At 53.4% G+C, this 21415-nt stretch overlaps 2 protein-coding genes across 4 annotated transcripts; both read right to left on the bottom strand.

Annotated features, from left to right (window-relative positions):
* Positions 1-1741: 1741 nt before the first annotated feature.
* On the bottom strand, positions 1742-13267 carry VARS2 (valyl-tRNA synthetase 2, mitochondrial). Its single transcript, XM_028091101.2, has 30 exons — positions 13000-13267; positions 12382-12608; positions 12160-12241; positions 11943-12043; positions 11525-11646; positions 11339-11405; positions 11142-11239; positions 10340-10421; positions 10043-10162; positions 9501-9612; positions 8716-8804; positions 8130-8220; positions 7769-7896; positions 7540-7643; positions 7223-7304; positions 6827-6903; positions 6669-6744; positions 6268-6373; positions 5979-6049; positions 5719-5844; positions 5393-5497; positions 5176-5244; positions 4973-5051; positions 4704-4831; positions 4425-4577; positions 3610-3816; positions 2838-2949; positions 2503-2678; positions 2190-2318; positions 1742-2098 (listed from the first exon to the last, which is right to left on the bottom strand). Exons 1-30 carry the CDS (start codon positions 13256-13258, stop codon positions 2003-2005), a joined length of 3474 nt encoding a protein of 1157 aa, XP_027946902.1. The 5' UTR covers positions 13259-13267; the 3' UTR covers positions 1742-2002.
* A 114-nt stretch (positions 13268-13381) lies between these two features.
* Positions 13382-19048, bottom strand: GTF2H4 (general transcription factor IIH subunit 4). Of its 3 annotated transcripts, XM_028091104.2 has the most exons (15): positions 18958-19048; positions 18788-18898; positions 17985-18130; positions 17614-17718; positions 17130-17261; positions 16751-16847; positions 16573-16661; positions 16265-16376; positions 16055-16123; positions 15774-15857; positions 15266-15398; positions 14944-15074; positions 14232-14279; positions 14001-14079; positions 13382-13554 (listed from the first exon to the last, which is right to left on the bottom strand). In XM_028091104.2, the coding sequence occupies exons 3-15, from the start codon at positions 18125-18127 to the stop codon at positions 13382-13384; spliced, it is 1395 nt and encodes a 464-aa protein (XP_027946905.1). In that variant the 5' UTR covers positions 18128-18130; positions 18788-18898; positions 18958-19048. The 3 variants fall into 3 exon arrangements, with proteins under 3 accessions (XP_027946905.1, XP_027946906.1, XP_027946904.1); XM_028091105.2 differs by having other exon boundaries at positions 16055-16078; positions 18788-19048; XM_028091103.2 differs by having other exon boundaries at positions 18788-19048.
* Positions 19049-21415: the final 2367 nt, after the last annotated feature.

Raw genomic sequence — 21415 nt, forward strand, 5'->3', positions numbered from 1 at the left:
ACATGGGAGATGAGAGGTTCCACCTGTAAAGGGATGGCCAGCCCGGTGTGAGTGGTGGGGAGGAGCGGGGGAGCAGAGCTGTACTGGCTGGCTATGAGGACATTCAGTCCCACAGGACTTGAGTCCTGGGTAAATTTCTTATCTTCTTCACCTGCCACATGGGGATGATTGCTGGTACCTGCCGCTTGGACCCCCGTGAGGATTACATGGACCAGCTACCAAGGGCACATGCCAGATAAGTGGGAATGGGCAGTAGGGGTGGTTAAGGAGGAACCCCGGTCCCAACATGTAAGTCCTAGGCCCCTCAGGGGTCCAGGGTCCTCCTCCGGATATTCGTGAGGCAGGCACTCATCTGAATCCTCACCCAAGATTATCTTGACTTCTTATCACCTCTCTCAAAATGCAAGCATGCAGCCCAAACTTGACCATTTGGGTGTATTAATGTGATCGTTTCCTATTCTCCACAGCCCTCGCCCCTGCCTATCATACTTCCCACCTACACACCATGTGAAATTAGATGCTGACTCCTTTGGAGGGAGGTGAAGGCACGGCTCTGTAGAGACTATCCCTGAAGATGAGGGGAGAATAGAAAATGGTGGAGTGAAAAGAAAAACCTGTGAAACAAAATTCCTCTAGTTTTTTACAATTGTCCTAGGACCAGCAGGCTAGAAGTAGCTGGGAGCCGCAAAGGGTCCCAGTGTTTCATGACTTGATCCTAGCCTGCACCAGTGGGCCAGTGACATTCGTTGTGTTACATCATTCATTGATGAATCTAAGGGTCCAGAATAGGGCCCAGCACACAGTAGTAAGTACTCAAGAAGTACTTGAACGGGGGTGGGGAGCTGGGACAGATCTTAGACCCCGAATTGGAAGGAGTGCATCAGAATGGCAGGAAATAAGATTCAGTGGGGTGTGGGCCTCCCATTTCTGCAGAGCCCTGCCCTGCCCTACCTCTGCCCAGCAGAAGAAACTTCCACCTTGCCTAAGCCACCATTTTATTTGAAGCTTGCTTATAGCGGCCAAAATGAACTGCACCTGTTTACTGGGTTGAATCCTAGTTGATACTTGGGACAAGTTGCTTTTATTCTCGGAGCACATTTCTTGATTTCCAAAATGGAGCAAACATCCACCATGAGGTTCTCAATGGCATCACAGAAGCCCCAGACCCTGAAAGACCCATCATAAACAGTAGCCACTCAGAGTTGCTGGACAGAATATAACTTGGGCATGTAAGAGGCAGGCCCCTGAATTCCACGGGGAGGACACAAGACGTTCAGGGTGGGTGTCTGCATCAGTGGGGACGTACATGTGTCAGAGGCTGGGCAACATGTCCCTGGCAACTGGTGTCAGGGACACGGAATGGGAGCAGCACTCCAGCCCCAGTGCACTCTGCAGCCCCGTAGGCCCACAGGAAGTACCTGCTCCTCTCCAGCAACCCCCAAGGTAAGGCCAAGGAACAGGGGAGCTTCCATTTGGTGAGGGGGAAGGGCCCGCAGAAGCCAAGGCACTGGCAGTAATTCTAAGAAGTAGGTGGAACCCGAGTCACTGTGCCCAGACCCTCCTAGGAAGCTCCTCTCTCTTCCAACAAGGCGGGCACCACCAGCACGCACACTCCACTGCAGTCCAGAGCCCAAGGCCAAGAGGCAGCCCCCCTCCTTTCCTAGACCAAAGTCTCAGGGAACCACTGAGAGGCAAGAAAGTCCACCACTAGGGGAAAGAGAGATAAAAGGACCACAGGCAGTAATGTTTGAGATTTTAAAGGTTTATCTCATTCCTAAACTTCCAGGTGGGACTGCATAGGAGGGAGGCTGGGCAGGAACGTAAGTATCTTGAGGACACCCAGTGACACCGACCAAGCCAGTCTGTTTCCTCATTTATGAAATGAGGGAGGTGAGCCACATGGTCTCAGAGGCCCCATCATGCCCCGACAGTTGCCAGATCTGTTTGTCCTCGAAGGCAGGTCTGGGGGAGGACAAAACCGCCAGAGATAGTGAGCTGGTGCTCAGAGCTCCCCGGCGCTGGGACATGCATCCATCAGCTGCCGGAGGTGAGAGGCCGCCTTGTCCAGCTTCGACAATTCCAACTGGAGGGAAGAAAGCTAGACGAGAAGAGAAGGAGGCGAGGATCCCGATAGAAGGCCCATGCCCTCCAGCCCACGTTCCTGCAGGGAGTCAGGCCTCCAGCCTCACCCTCTGCTGCCTCTTAGTCTCTGCCTCTCCCTCTGATGGGGTCCAGGCCATGAGGCCATCAAGCTGCTTTTGCAACTTGTGTCTTCGGGCAGCCAGCAGAGACAGATGGGTCTGGGGGTCCACCAGGCCCTGCGGAAGAACAGGGAGGACTCAGCCTTCTCTGCACCCCCTGCAGCTCTGCTTCATGGGCAGCCTGTCCAATGCCTCTCTGCCCCGTTCTCAGGAGCCCGCCTCACTTTTACAGAACTGGCACCTTGCCATCCTCCCAACATCCTTTCGATCCCTCCCTCCCCCTCCAATCGCCTCTGGGCACCTGCAGCTCCATGTACATCTGGGCGGTGTCACTGAGCGGGGCCTGGGCCCAGCCGGAGGGCGCCGCTACACCTGGGGGTAAGAGGCCCACGGCCCCACAGTGGCCCAGGGTGCCCAGGGGCTCCAGGAAGGCCTCAAAGATGCCCTGCTCTCCAGGCTCTGAGCTCTGCAGCAGCACTGAGGAGGAAAGGGAAACTGTTCAGGGTCAAAGCATGAGATCCTGCTTCTGCTCCCATCCTGCACCTCCTAACTCTGGACTCTGCCCTCCAGGCTCACCCCGCTCCTCCACCAGCCCCTCCTTTCTGCAGGGACTCAGGAACCCAGGGCCCATCTCACCTTGGGGCCGGGCCTTGGTGAGCTGGTATGTGGCTCGGAGAGCCCTCAGTGCCTGCACAGCCTCCTGGACCCGGGAGAAGCGCTGCTCCAGCTCCGGCTGATGCCAGTGCCCCTGGAGAGGAAGACCCAGAGCTGACAAGCAGGCTCCCGGGGGCCTCGGCATCAGCTCTCCTGGCTCCGTCCCACACCCGCCACCCCAACCTGCTTAGGGCAACAGAATCTGGCCTCTGCACCACACACAAAATTCACCACCTCAAGCAAAACCTGGGGCACCATCTAAGCAGGTCTCGGCTGACATCTGTGATTGATGTCTGTTAATTGCTCTGATCAAAGATGGCGAACAATCAAAAGTACTCACAAGACCAAGTAAGCAGAAAAAAATTTAAATAGTTAAACTTTAAAATGATTTTGGGGGTGAGTTTATAGCACTTATCCTTCTGAAGTTATTAAAGCTTAAAACTGCAGGTATTTGGGAGCCCTCCTATTACTAACATCTAATGCTCACCACAACCATGACACAAACTATTACTACCCCTGGTTAAAGATGGGGAACTGAGGCACGGTCACATAGCAATGTAGTCCTGCTCTTGCCCACGGGGCTAAGACTGCCCCCAACACAGCCCTGCAAGAACAACTCATCCTCCTAAGGACCCTACACTAAAGTACAAACCAAGACTCTCCGTGACCCCACAGCACCAAACCCTTTGAGAAGACTGCTCCCCAGCCCTTCACCAGTGGTCCCATCCCCAGACGTCAGGGGCACGTGACTCACCAGGCTGCGGGCAGTGGGGTAGGGAGCAACAGAGATGCTAGGGGCAGAGTTGCCGCCAGGCCTGGGCGGCAGCCTCTGCCACAGCTCCTCAGCCAGGAAGGGCATCAGTGGGGCGAGGAGGCGGAGCCCGGCGTCAGCACAGGAGAACAGGACCTGAGGGGGGTCTGGGGGACGGGGCGAGTGCGACAGCACTGGCTTCACAGCCTCCTAGGGAAGAAGCCATGGGGTCAGGGGACAGGCCAGGCCACGCCATGTCCCTTTCCCACACATTCACTGCCCTGCCTGTGGAAAATGCTGTGGGTAAACGAGGCAGGAGCACACAGCATCTGGGGCACCACTGGCTGTCCCAGAACACACTCTGGAGCACATGGAAAGTGGAAAACTACGGCAGGGGTTCTCAGGGGTGGGGAGGTGGGTAAAACTGTCAGTGTGGTTTGGATAGTTTAGAAAGCAAAGCACTGAGTTTTTTCGCCTATCACAAAGAGACAAAGGGGCGCCTGGGTGGCTCAGTCGTTAAGCGTCTGCCTTCGGCTCAGGTCATGGTCCCGGGGTCCTGGGATCGAGCCCCGCGTCAGGCTCCCTGCTCAGCAGAGAGTCAGCTTGTCCTTCTCCCTCTGCCCCTCCCCTTGCTCATGCGCTCTCTCTCGCTCGCTCTCTCAAATAAATAAATCTTTTTAAAAAACGATTCTGTAAATGATATTTAACATTTTAAAAAAGGAGAGACCGAGTTCTCTGCCAGGGAGTCAGATCTCAAGGGGAGCAGGAAGCAGGTATGCGGGGGCAGAAGGAAACGCCACGGCCCCAGTCTGACTCACCAAGTAGACATCGCAGAGGCTGTGTAGCCAGAAGTGGTGCAGGGCATGCGTGATGAGTGAAAGCTCTCGAGCCAGGAAGCCGCGCTCACACTCCCGGGCAGTATGGGCAAGACGGCTCAGGACCCAGGCATCCATGGGGGACGAGGGGGCCAGCTGCGGGCAGAAGGGGGCTTCAGGAGGGGGTGACTGACTCCCCATCTCCTTTCCCTCCAAATGCCATCTTCAGCCCTCAGAGACCTGATGATTCTGCCCCTCAAGCCTCTCTTCTTATTCTCTTACCTCCTCTGCAGGCTGGGGTATGAATCTCTCCCCTAAGGCATTGAGGATAAAGCGCAGGGCATTCCAGATTTTGTTGCAGAAATGCCGGGAACTCAGGACCTCAGAGACAGACAGGTGCAAATCGCCCCCTGGGAGGGAGAGGGATGGGGAGGGAGGGGAGAGTGTGCACGTGGGAGGCAGCAGCACGGGGAGTCCTTGACCCTGGCCCACCCACCCCCCGTCTGCCGGGGGGCCTACAGCCCCCCAGCCCCTCCCTTGCCCAGACTTACCCAAGGCCCCGTGGGAGCACAGGGCGAATCGCAAGGCATCTGTCCCACACTCAGGGATCCCTTGAGGGAAGTCCTTTCTCTGCAACCAGAGGGAGAAGAGGGGTGGCAGATGCCTGTGCGGCTGCAGGGCCAGAAGCCTGGGCTGTGCAGGAAACTGGCGGCTGCGAGCTTGAGGCTGAGAGGGGCAGACGCTGGTGACTCACCTGCGCCGCGGCCGCGGTCACCAGCTCTGTGGCGTCCAAGTTCCCATCCCTCAGCTTTGCCTGCAGCACCTGGGATGGGTAAGTACTTCAGTGGCCTTGGTCTGGGACCCTGACCCTACAAGGGTCCCAGCCACTCTCCCTCCCAGCCGGCTCCTCTCCTTAGGCTCCCTTCTTCTCTCCCACAAATGCCATCCCTCGCCAGACTCTTCATCCTGACCTGAAGCTCTACCCCACTGATGATGTCTCGTGGGTCCAACACATTCCCCAGGGACTTGCTCATCTTCCGGCCCTGCCTGTCCCGAACCATGGAATGAAGAAGCACCTGAGGGCACGGAGGGAGTCAGCGGAGGGAGCAGGGGAGCCTTTCCCTGGGGGTACCCAGGGCATCTCTGGCCTCCATGTATCAGGGGTTAGGGTAGGAAGTGAATCAGGCAAAAGGAACTGGGACCACAAACAACAGCACGTTAGGGGTTAGAAGAGAGGACAAGATTTAGGGAAAACCGGGGAGTCAAAGAGAGGGGCTGGGCACTGAAGGGCCATTACCTTGCTGAAGGGGAGCTGCCCTGTGAGCTGGGTCCCCAACATGACCATGCGGCCCACCCAGAACAAAAGAAGGTCACTGCCCGTTTCCAAAAGTGACAGGGGGTAGAAACGAGCAAGGTCTGGGGTCTAGGAGGAAAAAGAGAAGCAATGAGAAGCCAAGCCCTGTGCCTGCACCTCTCCTCGAGGCTCTCGGGAGTGGGGGGCAGGTGTCTACTTCATCATATCCCCACCTTCAGTCTCTTCCTCTCAACCCCCCTCACCTCTTGGGGCCAGCCCAGGGCAGCAAAGGGGAAAAGAGCCGAAGAGAACCATGTGTCCAGGACATCAGGATCTGACAAACAGAGCAGGGAATGGGGACAGATGGAACCTCAAGCCCACAGCTGTGCATCTTTCCAGCCCAACAACCCCCCCACCGCCGAGACCACTGTCAGGCCCTCCGCCCCATCCTCAACTTTCCTGACCCCACCTCTTCTACCTCAGGATCTGCTCCCCAAACGGCCCAGCCACCCTCCCCTGGCCTCCCCTGCCCTCCACAACCCAGACACTCACCCCTCTGCAAGGTCAGCTCTGCTCCTGGTTTCCCTGTCAGTTCTGCAGCTATTCTTCTGGCCTCAGCCTCTGTCCGCCCGACCACCCAACAGTCCTCCTTATCACCCTACAGAAAAAGTAAGGGCTGGAGGAGAGTGAGGAAGAGTCACACCTGCCAGGTGTGAAACATCACTGCATCTCACGTCCTCGAATGTGATCTGGGAACAGCCAGCTCCCCCTGGCGGTGAGAGGAAAAAGGGCCAGCTCAGGAGCGCTGACCCCGTGGTGGCTTACATGACTAAGGCATGAAGCCCAGGAAAGGCAGGGAGCTGAGACCGGCACTGGACATCCTCTGACTCCTGCGCTATGGCTACTTGTCTTTCCACCACGTCCAGCCCTCCCATCCTCTCCCTCCTACCAACCTTCGTGTGCTCCTCTACCACCAGGTAGGCGGGAATCCGATGGCCCCACCACAGCTGCCGGGAGACACACCAGTCCCTGCAGAGAAGACGTCGGGGATTTCTCAGCACAAGCAGTGCCTCGGCCCACCCCACCTCCCCAGAGCTCCCATCACCCTTACCCGATGTGGGAAAACCAGTGCTGCCAGTTCTTCTGGTGGAAGGATGGACTGAGCTCCAGAGCCCCTGACTCCACAGCCTGGAGCAAAAGGCCCTCAGACAGTGCCTCCCTTCCTACACCCGTACCTGCACCCTCCCGAGACGGGACAAGCGGCCTGAGGTGGTGCCGTTACACAGAAAGGACCTCCCAAGGCTCCCGAGGAGATTCTGGGTTTGAGAGGGAGATGAGCCAGCCCTGTCTAGGCCACCCTGCCTCCATCCCCACAGTTCTCCTCTCAAATGCCGGGGGCCAGAGGTCCGTGGGGCAGGAGGGTCTCAGCCTCCCTGTTTCTTCATTCCAAGCTGCAGGGAGTTCTCGCTGCCCAAGGCGCTGGCCCTTCCTCGCCCTGCAGCCTCACCTGGGCAGCTCGGGCCCCCAGCTCCTGACAGCGGACAAACCACTGGCTCTTCAGCAGGTATTCAACCACGTCCCCAGAACGGCTGAGAAAGAGAGGGGGTGAGTTTGCTGCTCCTTGAGTTCTGTGCTTTTCCCCCCAAGGGACATGGGACCCTACTACATGCCAGGACCTCAGAACAGAGAACACAGCAGAAAACAAAACTGACACAGAGCTTCCATTCCCTTGCAAGGGGTACAGAGCCTACCCTCTTGTACTCTTGAGCTTTGTCCACGCCCTTCCCGGGGAAGTCCTATGTAAAAGGGTTAAAGTGGGGTTACCTGCAAATAGGAAGCACCATGGGGTGGTTCTGGAGGCCCCGAAACAGGCCCCGCTCTGTCAGCGCAGACATAATCTTTTCCCGGGCCACAAATCGGTGAAGACCCTGGGGAGAAAATGGCAACAGTAAAGGGTAAAGGTCGCTAAAAAACAAGAAAGCGAGAGAGGGGAGGAGGTGAGGAAAGGCAGAGGGTGCCCCCAAAAGATAGGGTGACACTGAGGCCGGTACACCTGTAGCCAGTCCCCACAGAGGGAGGTCATGGTCCCATCCTCTGCGATGACACTCAGGGGGCTCAAGCCGTGCCGGGCCCCCAGCTCAGCATCTGCAGGGCTATGCGCTGGAGTCACCTTCACTGCCCCTGGGAGAGCAGACCCACCGTGAGCACAGACCCTCAACCTTCGCCAGTGGTTTTGTCATCGCCCACGCCCCCATCCCTCCCCTTTCCTCTTGGTCTATGCCTTGTTTTCATCTTGCTCTCCACTGAGACTACCCTCGAAGAGGCTTTCCCTCCCCTCCTTTCTTCCTCTTCCTGGTGCTTCCCCACTCCTCCAGAATCCCCGGCCTGCTCTCCTTCCCATGACCTCCACCCACCTGTGCCCACATGTGGCTGAACAGCAGAGTCTGTGATGAGGGGGAGAAGCTGCCCGGTCAAGGGGTGACGAAGCTGTCGCCCATGCAGATGCTGAAAGGAAAAGAGCGATATCAAGGACAGGCACACGTGTGGAGTGCAAGGGCCTGGGCTGAGCGTGAGAACCCTGGGAAGAAGAGGCTCAACACCAGAAAGTAAAGAGCTAGAGCAGTGGTCAGTAAACTTTTTCTTAGGGGCCGGAGTGTAGTTTAGCCTTTGCAGGCCAAGAGGCAAATTCAGCCTCTGCACAATTACTCTGCTCTGACGCTGCAGCAGTTAGGTAATGACACCCAGTTGCAGATTATACCTAAACGTGCAAGTGTGGATCATACAGAAACAGGCAACGGGATGGGTTTGGCCCACGGGCCATAATTTGTCAACCACTGAGCTAGAGAAAAGGTAGAACAACAAGAAAAGAAAGACATATAGTCAAAGACACTGGAGAGCGGAGATGAGAGAAGTCTTAGGAAGAGGAAATGGAAGGAAAGAAGGCGCTCCCATCAAAAAGGACAGGAAGAGAAAGCTACAGGAGAGCACGGTGTGTATTACCGCATGTCGGGAGTCGTCAGGATGAACAGCCACAGCCACGTCTCCAGGTAATGTCTCTGGCCTTGTGGTTCCCACCACAACCTCTGCGTCTGAAGACAAAAGTCAAGCACTCGATGCTGGTCATCTACCTGGCCCCTCACTCCCGTAACTGAAGCCAGGAGAACCAGAGAAGGGAGGAGGCGAGAAGCCGTCAAGGTTGAGCAGGCCCCCAGGAGCAACTAGAGAAAATTAGGAGCCTGGGGTTTCCATGTAAGCTGATGACCAGTAGCCTGGGAGGCTGTCTGGTGCTAAGGAATTTCTCGAAAACTTGCAAGGGAGAAACAGATAGATCATTAACAAAAACAACTAGAATCCTTACTTGGTGCCCAGAGAACACTGAGAGTTCTCGGGGCCCTAATCACAAATGCTGCACACTCTCTGGGGCAAGCACGAGCCCCTCCTTGAGAAACTTCCTCCGTGTATTCTGGCTAATCTTTCTTCGCTTTCTCTGAATTCTTCCAGACACTTACTGTTCAAATCATACTTCAGAATTGATCTTTTGTCTCTTTCGGGGTAGCAGCCTCCTGCAGAATGATGCTAAGCTCCTGAAGGGCAGCTACCATGTGCACTTTTCTCACGTGACACAGAATACCCAGAATAAATGCCCACGAGAACACAAACACTACCAAGGTTCCTTATGCTTCCCACCAGGCCATGTGGGAAACGGGTTGGTGGGTTCCGTCCCATCAAGCCAACACATGCTCAAGAAGGCAGAGATAAGCAGGCAACCTGAGGATTACCCTCACCAGGCTCTCCATCCACAGGGAAGGCCACAGAAACGAGAAGGCCAAAAGACACAGGGGTGGGGCAGCCAGGCAGTCGAAGCTCCGTGCGGCCAGGCAGGGGCCGGTTCTCCACCTGGATGAATCCAAGCAGCAGGGTTGGAGAGGAGCCCTTCTGCAGGCTTCCCACCTCCACTCACCCACCTGCCTTGGGCCCCCTGCAGCTCATCTAAAGACACTCAGAGGATTCAAGAGCCACCGCCGCCCCCCAATTCAGTCACAGTTAAGAGAAATATTCACCGAGCACTTATACTGTGTGGGGTATCATGCTGAACACCTTCCGTAAATTCTCATTTAATTCTCACAACGCCCCCTTGACACAGGCATTTCCATCACCCCCAATTTACAGACTGGGAAAACTGAGGCTTACAGAGGCTAACGGCCTGCCAGAAGTCACACGGCTGGTAGGCGGCAGGACCCAGTGACTCCTGGCAGTCTGGCTCCAGAGTCTGAGCTTTCCCCCACCTAGGAGTTCTCAAAGACCTGCTCCTCCTCCTCTGCCTCACCTCAATATCCGAGATGGCTGATCTTAAAGTGCAGGACCAGTTGACAAGCTGCTGGCTCCGGTACAACAACCCTGCCTCGTAGAGTCGCACAAAAGCTTCAGTCACAGCCACCGAGGAGCCCTAGGGAATGACCTCAGCATCCATATCTAACAGCCCCTTCTCAGCCCATCACGGCACTCAGGGACCCAGGCGATCCCCCCCACCTGCTACCCCCAACACACACAACATCCTGCCTGCCCACACCTGTCTCTAGACACCGCCCCGACACCCACAGGGAGCAAGGCCTGGAGCACTCACAGCATCCATAGTGAAGCACTCTCGGTCCCAGTCTAGGGAGGCCCCCAGAGCTTGGAGCTGCTCACTGATCTCTCCACCTTTCCTGTGCCCAGAGAGATTTTTGTCAGCAAGCTTGTCCTAAGCACCAGCTATGTATCAGGCCCAGTGATACCCCCAGCAATGCCAGCTACTGGAGTATGGCATTGACCTAGCCTCTAGAAGCCAATGGAGACAGACACACAAACTCAGTAGGGACCTTCTATGGCATCAAAATAAGTATAAAGTTCTCGGCTGCCTGGCTGGCTCAGGCGGTGAAGCACGCACTGTGGATCTGGAGGTCGTGAGCTCAAGCCCCACATTGGATGTAGAGTTTACTTAAACAAACAAAAAAACAAAGTTCTATGGTAACAGAGGAGGAGGCAGCTAATTTGGGAAAAACCAAAAGAAGCTTTACAGAGAAAATGGCACATGGTAACAGACCTGTAAGAATGAGAGTAATTTCAAGCAAATGGAAGGTAGAAATAGGTAAGTAGAAGAGATAGTGAAATATAGGTCAGAAAACATGGGATAAGTGAAGAAAAAACATACATACGTGCCCATTCCCACAAACGTGTGCATTTTAAAGTATATATATAATACACACGTGCACGCACACACCACACACAGAGCTTGGAGACCCCGCTGAAAGCTAAAGGAATCCAGAGCTCCCCTCGCTGAGGGAAGTTAGGGCTGGATGGGAAGAGCCCGTCAAGTTAGGGAGATCGGCCGGAAGCAGGGCGAAGCCTGCCACCTCGGCCCCTCCACCCTGACCCATCATACTCACTCCTCCTTCCACTTCCACACCTCCCTAAGGAATTCTTCCCGGCTCAGCTCATGTCTCCTCACTCCTCGCTCCTTCCACAGTTGCTTCTCCACCACAGCCTACAGTAAGATTGGGAGGCAAGTGAACAGAGAATCAGGTCACTTTGGGAGAACAACTCTCCTTCACCCAAGAAAAGGGCAAAGTGGCAAAATGCATACCTGTGTGGCAATTCCTGCGTGATCTGAGCCAGGGACCCACAGCACCTGATCCCCACACATCCGGTGCCTGCAAAACAAACACCCTCACACAAACCCCTGAGCTTACGTGTTTACTCTCACTCCTTCCAGCCTATCACACTTTCTCCTTCCCCTCCAAGAAGGCAAGCATCCCCATTCCTCTCTCACCAGCGCACCAGGGCATCCTGTATGGCCACCGTCAGTGCATGCCCGATATGTAGGGAGCCGGTGACATTGGGAGGTGGGATACACATGGAAAAGGTCTCCCCTGTAGCCTGGGGCAGCTTGGTCTAGAAAGTTGAAAAGTCAAAGGGCAAAAGATGATTGGATGTTACCTGGGGGAATAGCACCCTCTGGTGTCACCAAGGCGGAAAGAACTGCAGGAAAAATAGTCCGGCAAATAACAGGAAAGGGAAAACCCTGCCAAGAAAACCCTTTGGACACCAGGGGCAGAAGACAAGCTCTCCCGTTTTATTGGGCGGGCCAGCTGTAAGCTCCAGATTCTGAGGCTCCTTTCTGCCCACCAAGCTCAAACGCCATTCTGTCCTGGAGACCATTTAGTACCCACTCCGTTCCAGGTACTAACCTGATACTCTGGTTTGAAGAAGCCCTCTCGCACCCACCAAGAGTACCAGGCAGCCTCAACATACCGAGGGCTGTATGCAGGAGGTAGGAGCCCGGAGACATCTGCAGCAGCAGAGGAGAGCTCCACTAAGTCCTGAACTTTGTTCCCAGGCTGCATTTTAGCAGCCCAAATGGGCAACAAAAATGTGAGTGAAAAGGCCTTCAAGTTCCCCAATTACCTTTCTTTTCACCAGGTTGCGTGGGGATTTCATACACCACCACCTCCTTGGGAGTCCAGGCCTTACTGGATTCTGCAGCTGACTGGAGAGAATGACCAAAAAACGGGGGTGGGGGGTACAATTTCCAAGATACCCCAGGAATCTGGAATCCAACCAGTCTCTCCTCCAGCCCCCTCCAAAATTTTCTCAAAAGAACCAAGGACAAGCTGTCTGACCCCTAACCTTGCTCTTTCGGACTATCCCAGCCTCCAGCGCCGCCTGCTTCTCTCGCTGGCGCTTCTGTTTGGCTTCATGGTTCCTCCGGGAGATGGAGGATCCATAGGGCTTTGAGTGGGTAGAGAGAGGATGGAACCTGGGGAGGCCCTGTGAGGGCCTCAGCCCCCAGAATGGTGATCGAAAAGAGGCCAAAGGCAAATGAGGCATCAGGAGTGCTTGGAAAGGGCCAAGATCTGTTCCAGATAAAGCACATTAGGAGATGTGGGTGCGTGGGTCACACCCTCTTCCTTATTCCCTGCCTTCTACTAGGACTGGTCTGTTTTCTGTCTACTCCCTCCCGCACGACGCTTTCTAGTGAGGACTAGAGTGCACGGTGTGGGGAGTCGCCCTCAACCTGTGCATCCGCGTCGGGGGATGACCGCTGACACCCAGGCGGGGAAAGGACTCAGGGATTCTGGGAGAAGGTCGACATCAGGGCGCCAGAGAGCCGGCAAGGAGTCCTGCCCAAACACCGACCGCGCTGCCCCCCGGCCCTGCTCGGCCCGTCGCACCGCGTGGGTCCCGGCAGCGCGGCAACTCCCACACCCCCTCCCCCATGCGGAGGCAGCTCCGGCGCGCGCTCACCAGGCCAGCCCGCCGCTATCCCAGGGCGCCCCGCGGCCGCAGCAACAGCAGACGCCAAGGGAACCAGCGAATCCAACCCCAGAACGCGACCCGCGAGCCGCGCGGGACAGGGAGGCGGGGTCCCGCTCAGGGCATGCGCGGTAGCGGGCTCGGCCCCATTCACCGCCCTCCGGTCCAATGGCTGCCAGCGCTGCGACAAGCGGGTCCTTGGAGGAGAAAGGAAGCCTCGCGGGGAGGCGCCCGGGGCCGCGTGGCTCATTTCCACAACTTTATTAAACAATTAAGAGTCCGACGCATAAATAAAAAACACCTGAGTTCTGAGGCCAAGCCCGCCTCCACGCGGCCACCCTGCCCCACCCCGCCCGGTCCGAGCCCGCACTCTTCAGGAGCTGTGCTTCTGCCGCTTCCAGAAGCGCTTGACGTCGCTGTGCCCGGCCGGGGTCACTACCATCAGCCGCTTGGCCGAGTTCTCGAACACCAGCACGCCCAGCTCCCGAGCGTGGGCCAGCAGCAGCTCAAAGTCCACTTGCGACAGGAACTGGTTATACAGGACACCTGGAGTCCGCAGGGCAGGGGCAGCCGGGAGACAAGGCAAAAAACGTGAGGCCGGGCAGCCTCAGGGCAGTGGTCTGGGCTTGCCAGCCACCACTATTTTTAAAAACAAATTCTTGAGGCTTGCCTGTTCCAGTAACAGTAGTGTGATCCAGCCATGTTCAGTAAGGCAATATAACACAGTAAGAAAACCCACTAATGCTCACCAAACCAGAGAAATTACTGTGAATTATCGCTCCCAATTTCCCACTTCTAGCTAAATCCACATTGCATTGATTTGAGACAATTTACTACTACACACTCACCCCCAAAATAGTGTCTTGCCAGCTTTTCTCTCCCAACCCATGCAATAAAAAAAAAAAACGCATGAATAGTTTTTTCAGTTCATAAAGACGAAATTGTCCTTCTCCTGGCCCATGACCAAGAATCAACCACTAGAAGCCACTCACCCTCAGTGAACCGTAGTCTGTCCCTTTCTAGCTCCCACAACCGAATCTGGTCTGTGATGGTGGGTGGCAGCACAGGTGTCTGTAGGGGCAAGCAATGGCTGTGAAGATGCAGGAATACTGCCCCAGACAACCCCAGCCGTCTACTCATTCCCCATATTTGGCTGTCCCTTTCTCTTTTCCATCACTTCATCGCCAGGTGCCAGGGGCTGTCAGCCTCCAGCAGCTTGGTACCTGTTTGAGCATCACTGGGTGGGCCCTTGTCCTTAGGAAGTGGATGATCTAGGAAAACAGACAAGAATGGGATCAGGGGCTCAGGTTAAGAGGGCAGGAAAGGTACCTAAGCTGTTACTTAATGTCACTGGAATATCAGCTTACTGTTAAAAATCCATAGCCACGTGCCTGTCGTTAACCCATTCCTGTTCAGCTGTCATCCCAAGTTGCGGTTCCCACTGGTCATGTCTGCTATTTCTTCTCTAGCACATTTGCCCTTTCTATAGTCTTGTTTTGTTTTTCTTTTTTAAAATAGTAGCAACACTTACTGCATGACAGGCTCTGAGCCAAAGGCTTTACTGCTATTCTCTCATTGAATCCTCCCCTAGCCCTATGAAGGGAAATGTTGTTATTTCCATTTTTCAGATGAGGAAAGCAAGGCTCAGAAAAGTCAAGCAACCAGGCAGCTAGGAAGGGGTTAGTGGTGGAGACACAGCTAGAAGGGGTTGGTGGTGGAGACACAAATCTATACCCCCCCCACCCCCCTGTGTTTTTTCCCCACGCTTAGAGCCTTGACTTCTCTTCATGTGCATGGTCTACACTCAAACACAAACAACTCACCACCATCCACTGAAACAGAGCCGACATTAGCCTTCTGTAAGATGAGCACCCCGTACCCCATAGCCCAAGTGCAGGCTATCTTTCCGCCCCCGCCTTCCCCAAGTGGGGATACCTGCTGGGCTGTGATGCCACTGGCGATGGCCTGCTGCACGCTCTCCCGGGTCACCTGTGCCACCACCATGTTGGGGAATCGATAGAGCATCTCTGAGAACAGGGCAATGAGGGCGATCTGCAGCTCCGACTCTGGCCCAGGGACAGGAAGAGAAGATGAGAAGACTATCCCCACACCCAGACTCCCTCAAGACCTTCAGGTGTGATGAGGAATGTCAGAGAACTCTGTAAACGTGAACATAAACTGGCACTCCCTCCTGGTTCCTTCCCTCTCCCCACTCCCATCCCCTCTCTGCTGTTTGGGGCCCTCTGTCTGGCCTCACCAGTGTAGGCATACAGTCGGTAATTAGTTTCCACGACAATGAAGCCTGGCTGATGGGCAGTACCCCCAGCTCCAGAAACACCTGATGAGAGATTGATGGCCAGGCGTGTGGGGTAGTAACGCCGAGATTTCCTCTGGAAAATACAGAAGGGAAAGGCAGAGGGCTGGCTTTCTCTCAGGTGTCACTAACCATCTTCCTGCCTGAGACACCAAACCCCTCTGAGGGCAAGGGCCCCAACTCCCAACTTATCAACTCCAAGGGACCCAAGTACTTGGTCCTGGTGACTCCCTTCTGCTACTGCCTCCCAAGACCCCACTCTTTTTTGAGTATAGTTGACACATAATGTAACATTAGTTTCAGGTGCACAGCACAGTGATTCAACAACTCTACACTTATGCTATACTCACTACCAATGAAGGTACCATCTGAGACCCCACTCCTTTTTAAAGGCCAAGGTAAGAGACCACCCTGCCTCTTTCCTAGAAGCCATGTATCTGGGTGTGCATACCTTCCTCTGGAAAACAAGCCCAAACTCACGCAGATGTTGCAGGAAATTCAACAAAGAATCACTCATACCTTCCACAGAATAATCCTGGGAAAGAGAGGTGGCCAGTTGGGTCCAAAATATCCCATTCTCCCCCTCCCAACCTCATACACTCATTCCCTCTTTTCCCATCTATGCTTTGTTCATTCTTATCTTTCATGCTTTTGCCCATAACCTGATTTCCCCTTCATCTCTCTACCCACCAGCTTGCCCACCCAAGCCCCCAGCTCCATCCCCTTGCTTACCTTGCCCAGAGTAGAGAAACTGAGCTGGAAGAGGAAGGAGAGAATCTCCACTAGGTCCATGCCCCGACTCTAGGGAGAAATGGGCAGAGACAAAGGGGCAGGGATGGAAGGGAGAAAATGAGGGGATAGAACATCAGGGGACAGTCTGCAAGGGGAATCTCTCAGTGGGTCCTGAGAAGATCAGAGCATGCCGGCAAGCAGCCTCCTGACCTGGGCTGTCTGCAGATACTGCAACATAAAGTACCACAGCTGGGCAGGGGTGTCCAGCAACAGGAACTGGAAGCCGGCCGAAGTAATGCAGGGTGGCTCTCCAGGTTCAGTGCTAGAGACATAGAGAGGGCCAATGGTGGAGGTATGCATAGAGAGGCCAGCATCCCCTCTTGTCCTCTCATATTTTGTCTTGGTTTCTCTCTGGCTGAATTCCACTCAGCTCCCCTTTCTCAGTTAACTGCCTGCAATCCTAACCCACCCCAGACACTCAGTTTAGCAGGGATCTGATGTACCTCTGGTTTCCTCACCTCTTCATGAGCCCAGCCTGGCTGAGGAGTTGAGCCAAGTCCTGGCTGACGGCTGCACTGGGGGAGCCCACCATGAAGTGCAGGACCACCTGAGGAACAGAAGTGGATAGAGAGAATGATGCCTCTAAGGGCCATGAGATGTAGGAGCACAAGCAGAGACAGAGTCCCAAGTCCTCACCTCCCATCGCTCCTCGGCGTACTTGTCAAGTGAGGGAACATCCCGGGCGTGCTTGTCTGGACCCAGCTGACTTGTGTCATCAGACCAGGCTTTGCCCCTATGCGAGGATGGGCCAAGAGTAAGGAACCCTGCCTGTGTTCCCTGCCTGCTTCTCTGTCCTCTTTCCCCCTTCATCTCCATGGGCTATGAGTGGGAGACATTTCTTTCCTACATCATGCAGCTACATCTCGTCCAACTTATTCCTAAAGGAGCTCCCAAAGGTGGAGACCACAAGGTTCCAGAGGGGCCCCTCAGGGGCTCTTCCCCACCCCCACCCCCGCCCCCAGCAGTTTAAATACTAGATCCCCTGGCCTAGCTTAGGAAGATGGAAGTGACATACCCACCCAGAAGGGCAATGCGGAGGTTCTGGCGGAAGATGGGGTTGAGGATGAGGCCCTGGAGACCACCAGGGAGCAGCTGGGTGTGCCAGATACGGAGGCCACTCAGGAGCCCTGTACTTTCCTCTTGAGCTCTGAAACAGAAGCGGAGAAGTAAGGGGGTGTCCGGAGAACAAGAAGAAGGGGGCCCATAAAGGCCTCCATTTCTGCCTTTTCCGAACTGGTTATCCCTTGGAACACCATTTCATACAGCAAAAAGAGTGTCTTCTTAAGGCAAATTTCTTTACAGCAATGCCTACCAGAATCTTGTTGTAGACATCACAATTTTCCAAGAGGGGAAATACACGCAGAGTTTCCCAAACTTATTTTTTAAGTACAAGCTTTGTGGTGTATCCATTAATATTTCCTGGAAGTATTCCAAGGAACACTTGGAATAGCTAGTTGTTGAGAAATCTGCATCTGGCTGAGCATGCAGCAGAGACTCACTTGCTGAATTCCTTTTTCACCCACAGGGCTACAGCGGCTTGTGGCAAAGGCTGCTCCAGAAAGAGCATCCGCATCACCCAGTTCTTAGCCAAAGATGGGAGCTCCCTGGAAGGGGGTACAGGTAAAATGTTAGTATCAGAAACTGCCTTATCTGCATCTCTGCCCTCAACAACCTCTCAACATCTCACCCCACCCCCCCCACACACACCTTTACCAGTCTTGCTGTTCCCACTAGCTCCATCTGTTTTGGCCTGACACACTTCAGTCTTCAAGTCCCCGAGGGCTAAGCTTCAACTCATGATAACTTATTCCAGTCTGAAGGCCTCATTACATTTCCTCAACATGGTCCCTGCCATGAAGGGGGTCCTTACCTGAAGACAGCCAGACAGGTGGCAGGATGCCCATACAATCGGTCTAATACGCCAGGGCTCAGGCTGCCTAGGAATTCCTGCAGATTCCTGCATTGTAGGTGTACTCGGTTCAGTCCACCCCTTGAGGGGGTGCTCTCCATCATGACCTGAGAGATGCAAAGTTAGAAATTCACCCCCACAGTCCATGCCAGTGTCATCCCTCACCTCATTCCTATTCCAGATCCACTGGCCCCCACAATAACCCATCCTTTCTGTGATTTCCTCTTCTATGTCACTCATCTCCTCTCCTTTCTCCCAGACCTGACCAACCTCCCCTCCTCTCTTGCCTCTTCCCCCCACTTCTAGCCTCAACTCCAGTCTTCTCTCAATTTCCAAATTAGAGAATTCTTAATTGTCCCATATTGGCAAAATCATTTTTTTAATTTCAATGTTTCGTCTCATCTTTACCTAAGCAGTGTCAAGGAAACTTGTTTAATCCCAACCCCCTCTCCCTTCCCCTCTCCTGGTCAGATTAGCCCATGAGCTCCAAATTTGTCAGTCCTTCCCATCTGTTTGTTGGCCCCACAGGTCCTGCCGGGCAGAGCAATGAACTACTTTTCTCCTCCTTGTCGCCCAAATCTAAATCCACCTCTCCTCTTTGCCCCGCAAGACTTCACCTCATTCACCCTGATCGACATGTCGGATCTCCTCACTTCTCTCCTACTTTCCTCCTACTCATCGCCTCTCAGCCAACTCTCATACCTCCCTCATCCCCTCTCTCTCGGCGCCCCCCTACCACTCCGTGTCGCTCCCCCTTCGTGCACCTTGAGTCTCAAGTCGTCGCTTAATCGTAGCTAAGGTCTCGCCTTGGCTCCAGGGAACTGGAGAATGGACGATGGAAAATGAGAGAAAAAGATGGGGAGAGGGACAAAGAACTAGACAGGAGAATGGACGAGGGAAAATGAGAGAAAAAGATGGGGAGAGGGACAAAGACCTAGACAGTGGAGGATTCAGAAGAAAAGAAAAGGAGGGGAAGGAGTGGAAAAGTAGGGAAGATAAGAATAGGCGCTGCACTCACTCGCCCGCCGCGGGGCATTCTGGGAATTAGAGTCTTGTCTCGGCTCGCCCTGGAATAGGCTGAAGCGCGTCTGACTACAACTCCCAGAAGGCACCGCGAGGAAGCCGCCAGGAGGGAGACCGGACTTTAATTGCAAGGGCCGGGGACACCCGAGGCCGCGCCGCTTTGTTCCGCGTCACTTTACGCTCACGCCCCTACCGGCGGGTCTAACCGACCTGGGCGGGAGGCGGGACCCCGGGAGGAGAAGTGCCCCGAGGGCTTCCTGGCGGAGGCGCGGACAGGACTCCTAGGTGAGGCGCTTAGTTTAGAGACACACAAACTGAGCTCCTTGAGCTCTTTACTCCTCGTAAAATTGGAGTAAAGCACTCTCTAGAGCGTTCTTGAGAGGTAGGAGTTAGCACTACTCTTTGCGCCTTACTCGGCACGTAAGTACTCGGTCTTAATTGCCACGTCCACCATGCTCCCACCATCCCGTTTTTTTCCGAAGATCCTAATAAATACAATTTTTTTAAGAAACCAGTTGTTGGGTCTGATTTGATTTATGAGGCTACTGCAGGAAAAGGGAAGGGAACGTCTTAAGCCAAAGCCAGAGCTACAAGTATCCCCAAGTTCCTATAAAGTAAGTTTTATCATTCCCGCTTTGCAGACTAGAAGACCAAAGCCCAGTGAGATTAAGAAATTGGCCCCCAATCGTTCATCTAGAAAATCCCGAAGCTGGGATTTGAAGTACATGTGAGGGACCGCGGACCAAAATGGCAAGAACTGTGTAAGACTCTGTTATGCTCACCCGTGCTTGTTTTGTTTTTCCGTTTCTTTAACAGTCGGTGCATATAATCCTCAAGGATGACACAAAACTGACAAAGCTTACTTACGGCTAACCTTAAGTAAAATACGAGACAAATTGGTCTGGAAAAAATGTTTGACAAAATAGACAATACAAAGAGCTTTTTACAAAGCAGTAAGAAAACAGAATAGAAAGATTGTAGAAAGATGTAACAGGCAATAAACAGAAAAAGAAAAGTTTATAAGCAAATGAAAAAGCTCTCGTCATCGCCAGTAGTTAAGGAAAAGTAAATTAAAGAAACAGTAAAATATCTGATTAGCAAAAAAAGGGGGGGGCAATTGACAACCTCGATGTTGTCACCACATAGGAGCATAAGTACTCATATACTTTTTTTGAAAGTCGACATAGTCACACCTTTTTAAGGGGGCTTTGGCAGTATGTACCAGTTATTTTAATGTAACTGCCGTTTGACCTACCAACTCCACCTTTAGAGATGTATCATACTGAAGTTCTCCCCCATGGATACAGAGATATACATGCAAATTTATTGAAGTGTGTCTGTTATTGTATTATGAAAACAATGGAAAGGGCCTGAATGTCCATCATGGGGAGTTGGTTAGATAAAATGTGGGTCATTGCAACACTTAGGACACTGCATAGTGGCTGAGCTATGTACAACCTATCATGAGGGGGAGAGTGGCGGATTACAAAATGGCATGCCTAGTTCAGTGCCATCTTTGCAAGAAGCTTTTGTGTGTGTGTAAAACTGAAATAGGTCATATGCTTCATTTTGACAGGAGCAAGCAAAGGGAAGCTGGGGAGACCCTGCAGTGTAGAGAAAAATCTTTAAGGCTACCCTTTCCAGAATAGGAGCCACTAGCCACCTGTGGCTATTTATCAGTACTAACACAATTCTTTTTTTTTTAATTTTTTATTGTTATGTTAATCACCATACATTACATCATTAGTGTTCCATGATTCATTGTTTGTGCATAACACCCAGTACTCCACGCAGAGTGTGCCCTCTTTAATACCCATCACCAGGCTAACCCATCCCCCTACCCTCCTCCCCTCTAGAACCCTGTTTGTTTTTCAGAGTCCATCATCTCTCCTGGTTCGTCTCCCCCTCTGACTTACTCCCCTTCATTCTTCCTCTCCTGCTATCTTCTTCTTTTTCTTTTTTCTTAAAATATGTTGCGTTATTTGTTTCAGAAGTACAGATCTGTGATTCAACAGTCTTGCACAATTCACAGCGCTCACCGTAGCACATACCCTCCCCAATGTCTATCACCCAGCCACCCCATCCCTCCCACCCCCAACCACTCCAGTAACACTCAGTTTGTTTCCTGAGATTCAGAATTCCTCATATCAGTGAGGTCATATGATACATGTCTTTCTCTGATTGACTTATTTCACTAAGCATAACACCCTCCAGTTCCATCCACGTCATTGCAAATGGCAAGATCTCATTCCTTTTGATGGCTGCATAATATTCCATTGTGTATATATACCACATCTTCTTTATCCATTCATCTGTCGATGGACATCTTGGCTCTTTCCACAGTTTAGCTATTGTGGACATTGCTGCTA

Source organism: Eumetopias jubatus, unplaced genomic scaffold, assembly GCF_037043125.1.
Source record: "Eumetopias jubatus isolate StellerSeaLion01/CBP00866 unplaced genomic scaffold, mEumJub1_p1.0 scaffold_6, whole genome shotgun sequence".
NCBI classification, from domain to species: domain Eukaryota; kingdom Metazoa; phylum Chordata; class Mammalia; order Carnivora; family Otariidae; genus Eumetopias; species Eumetopias jubatus.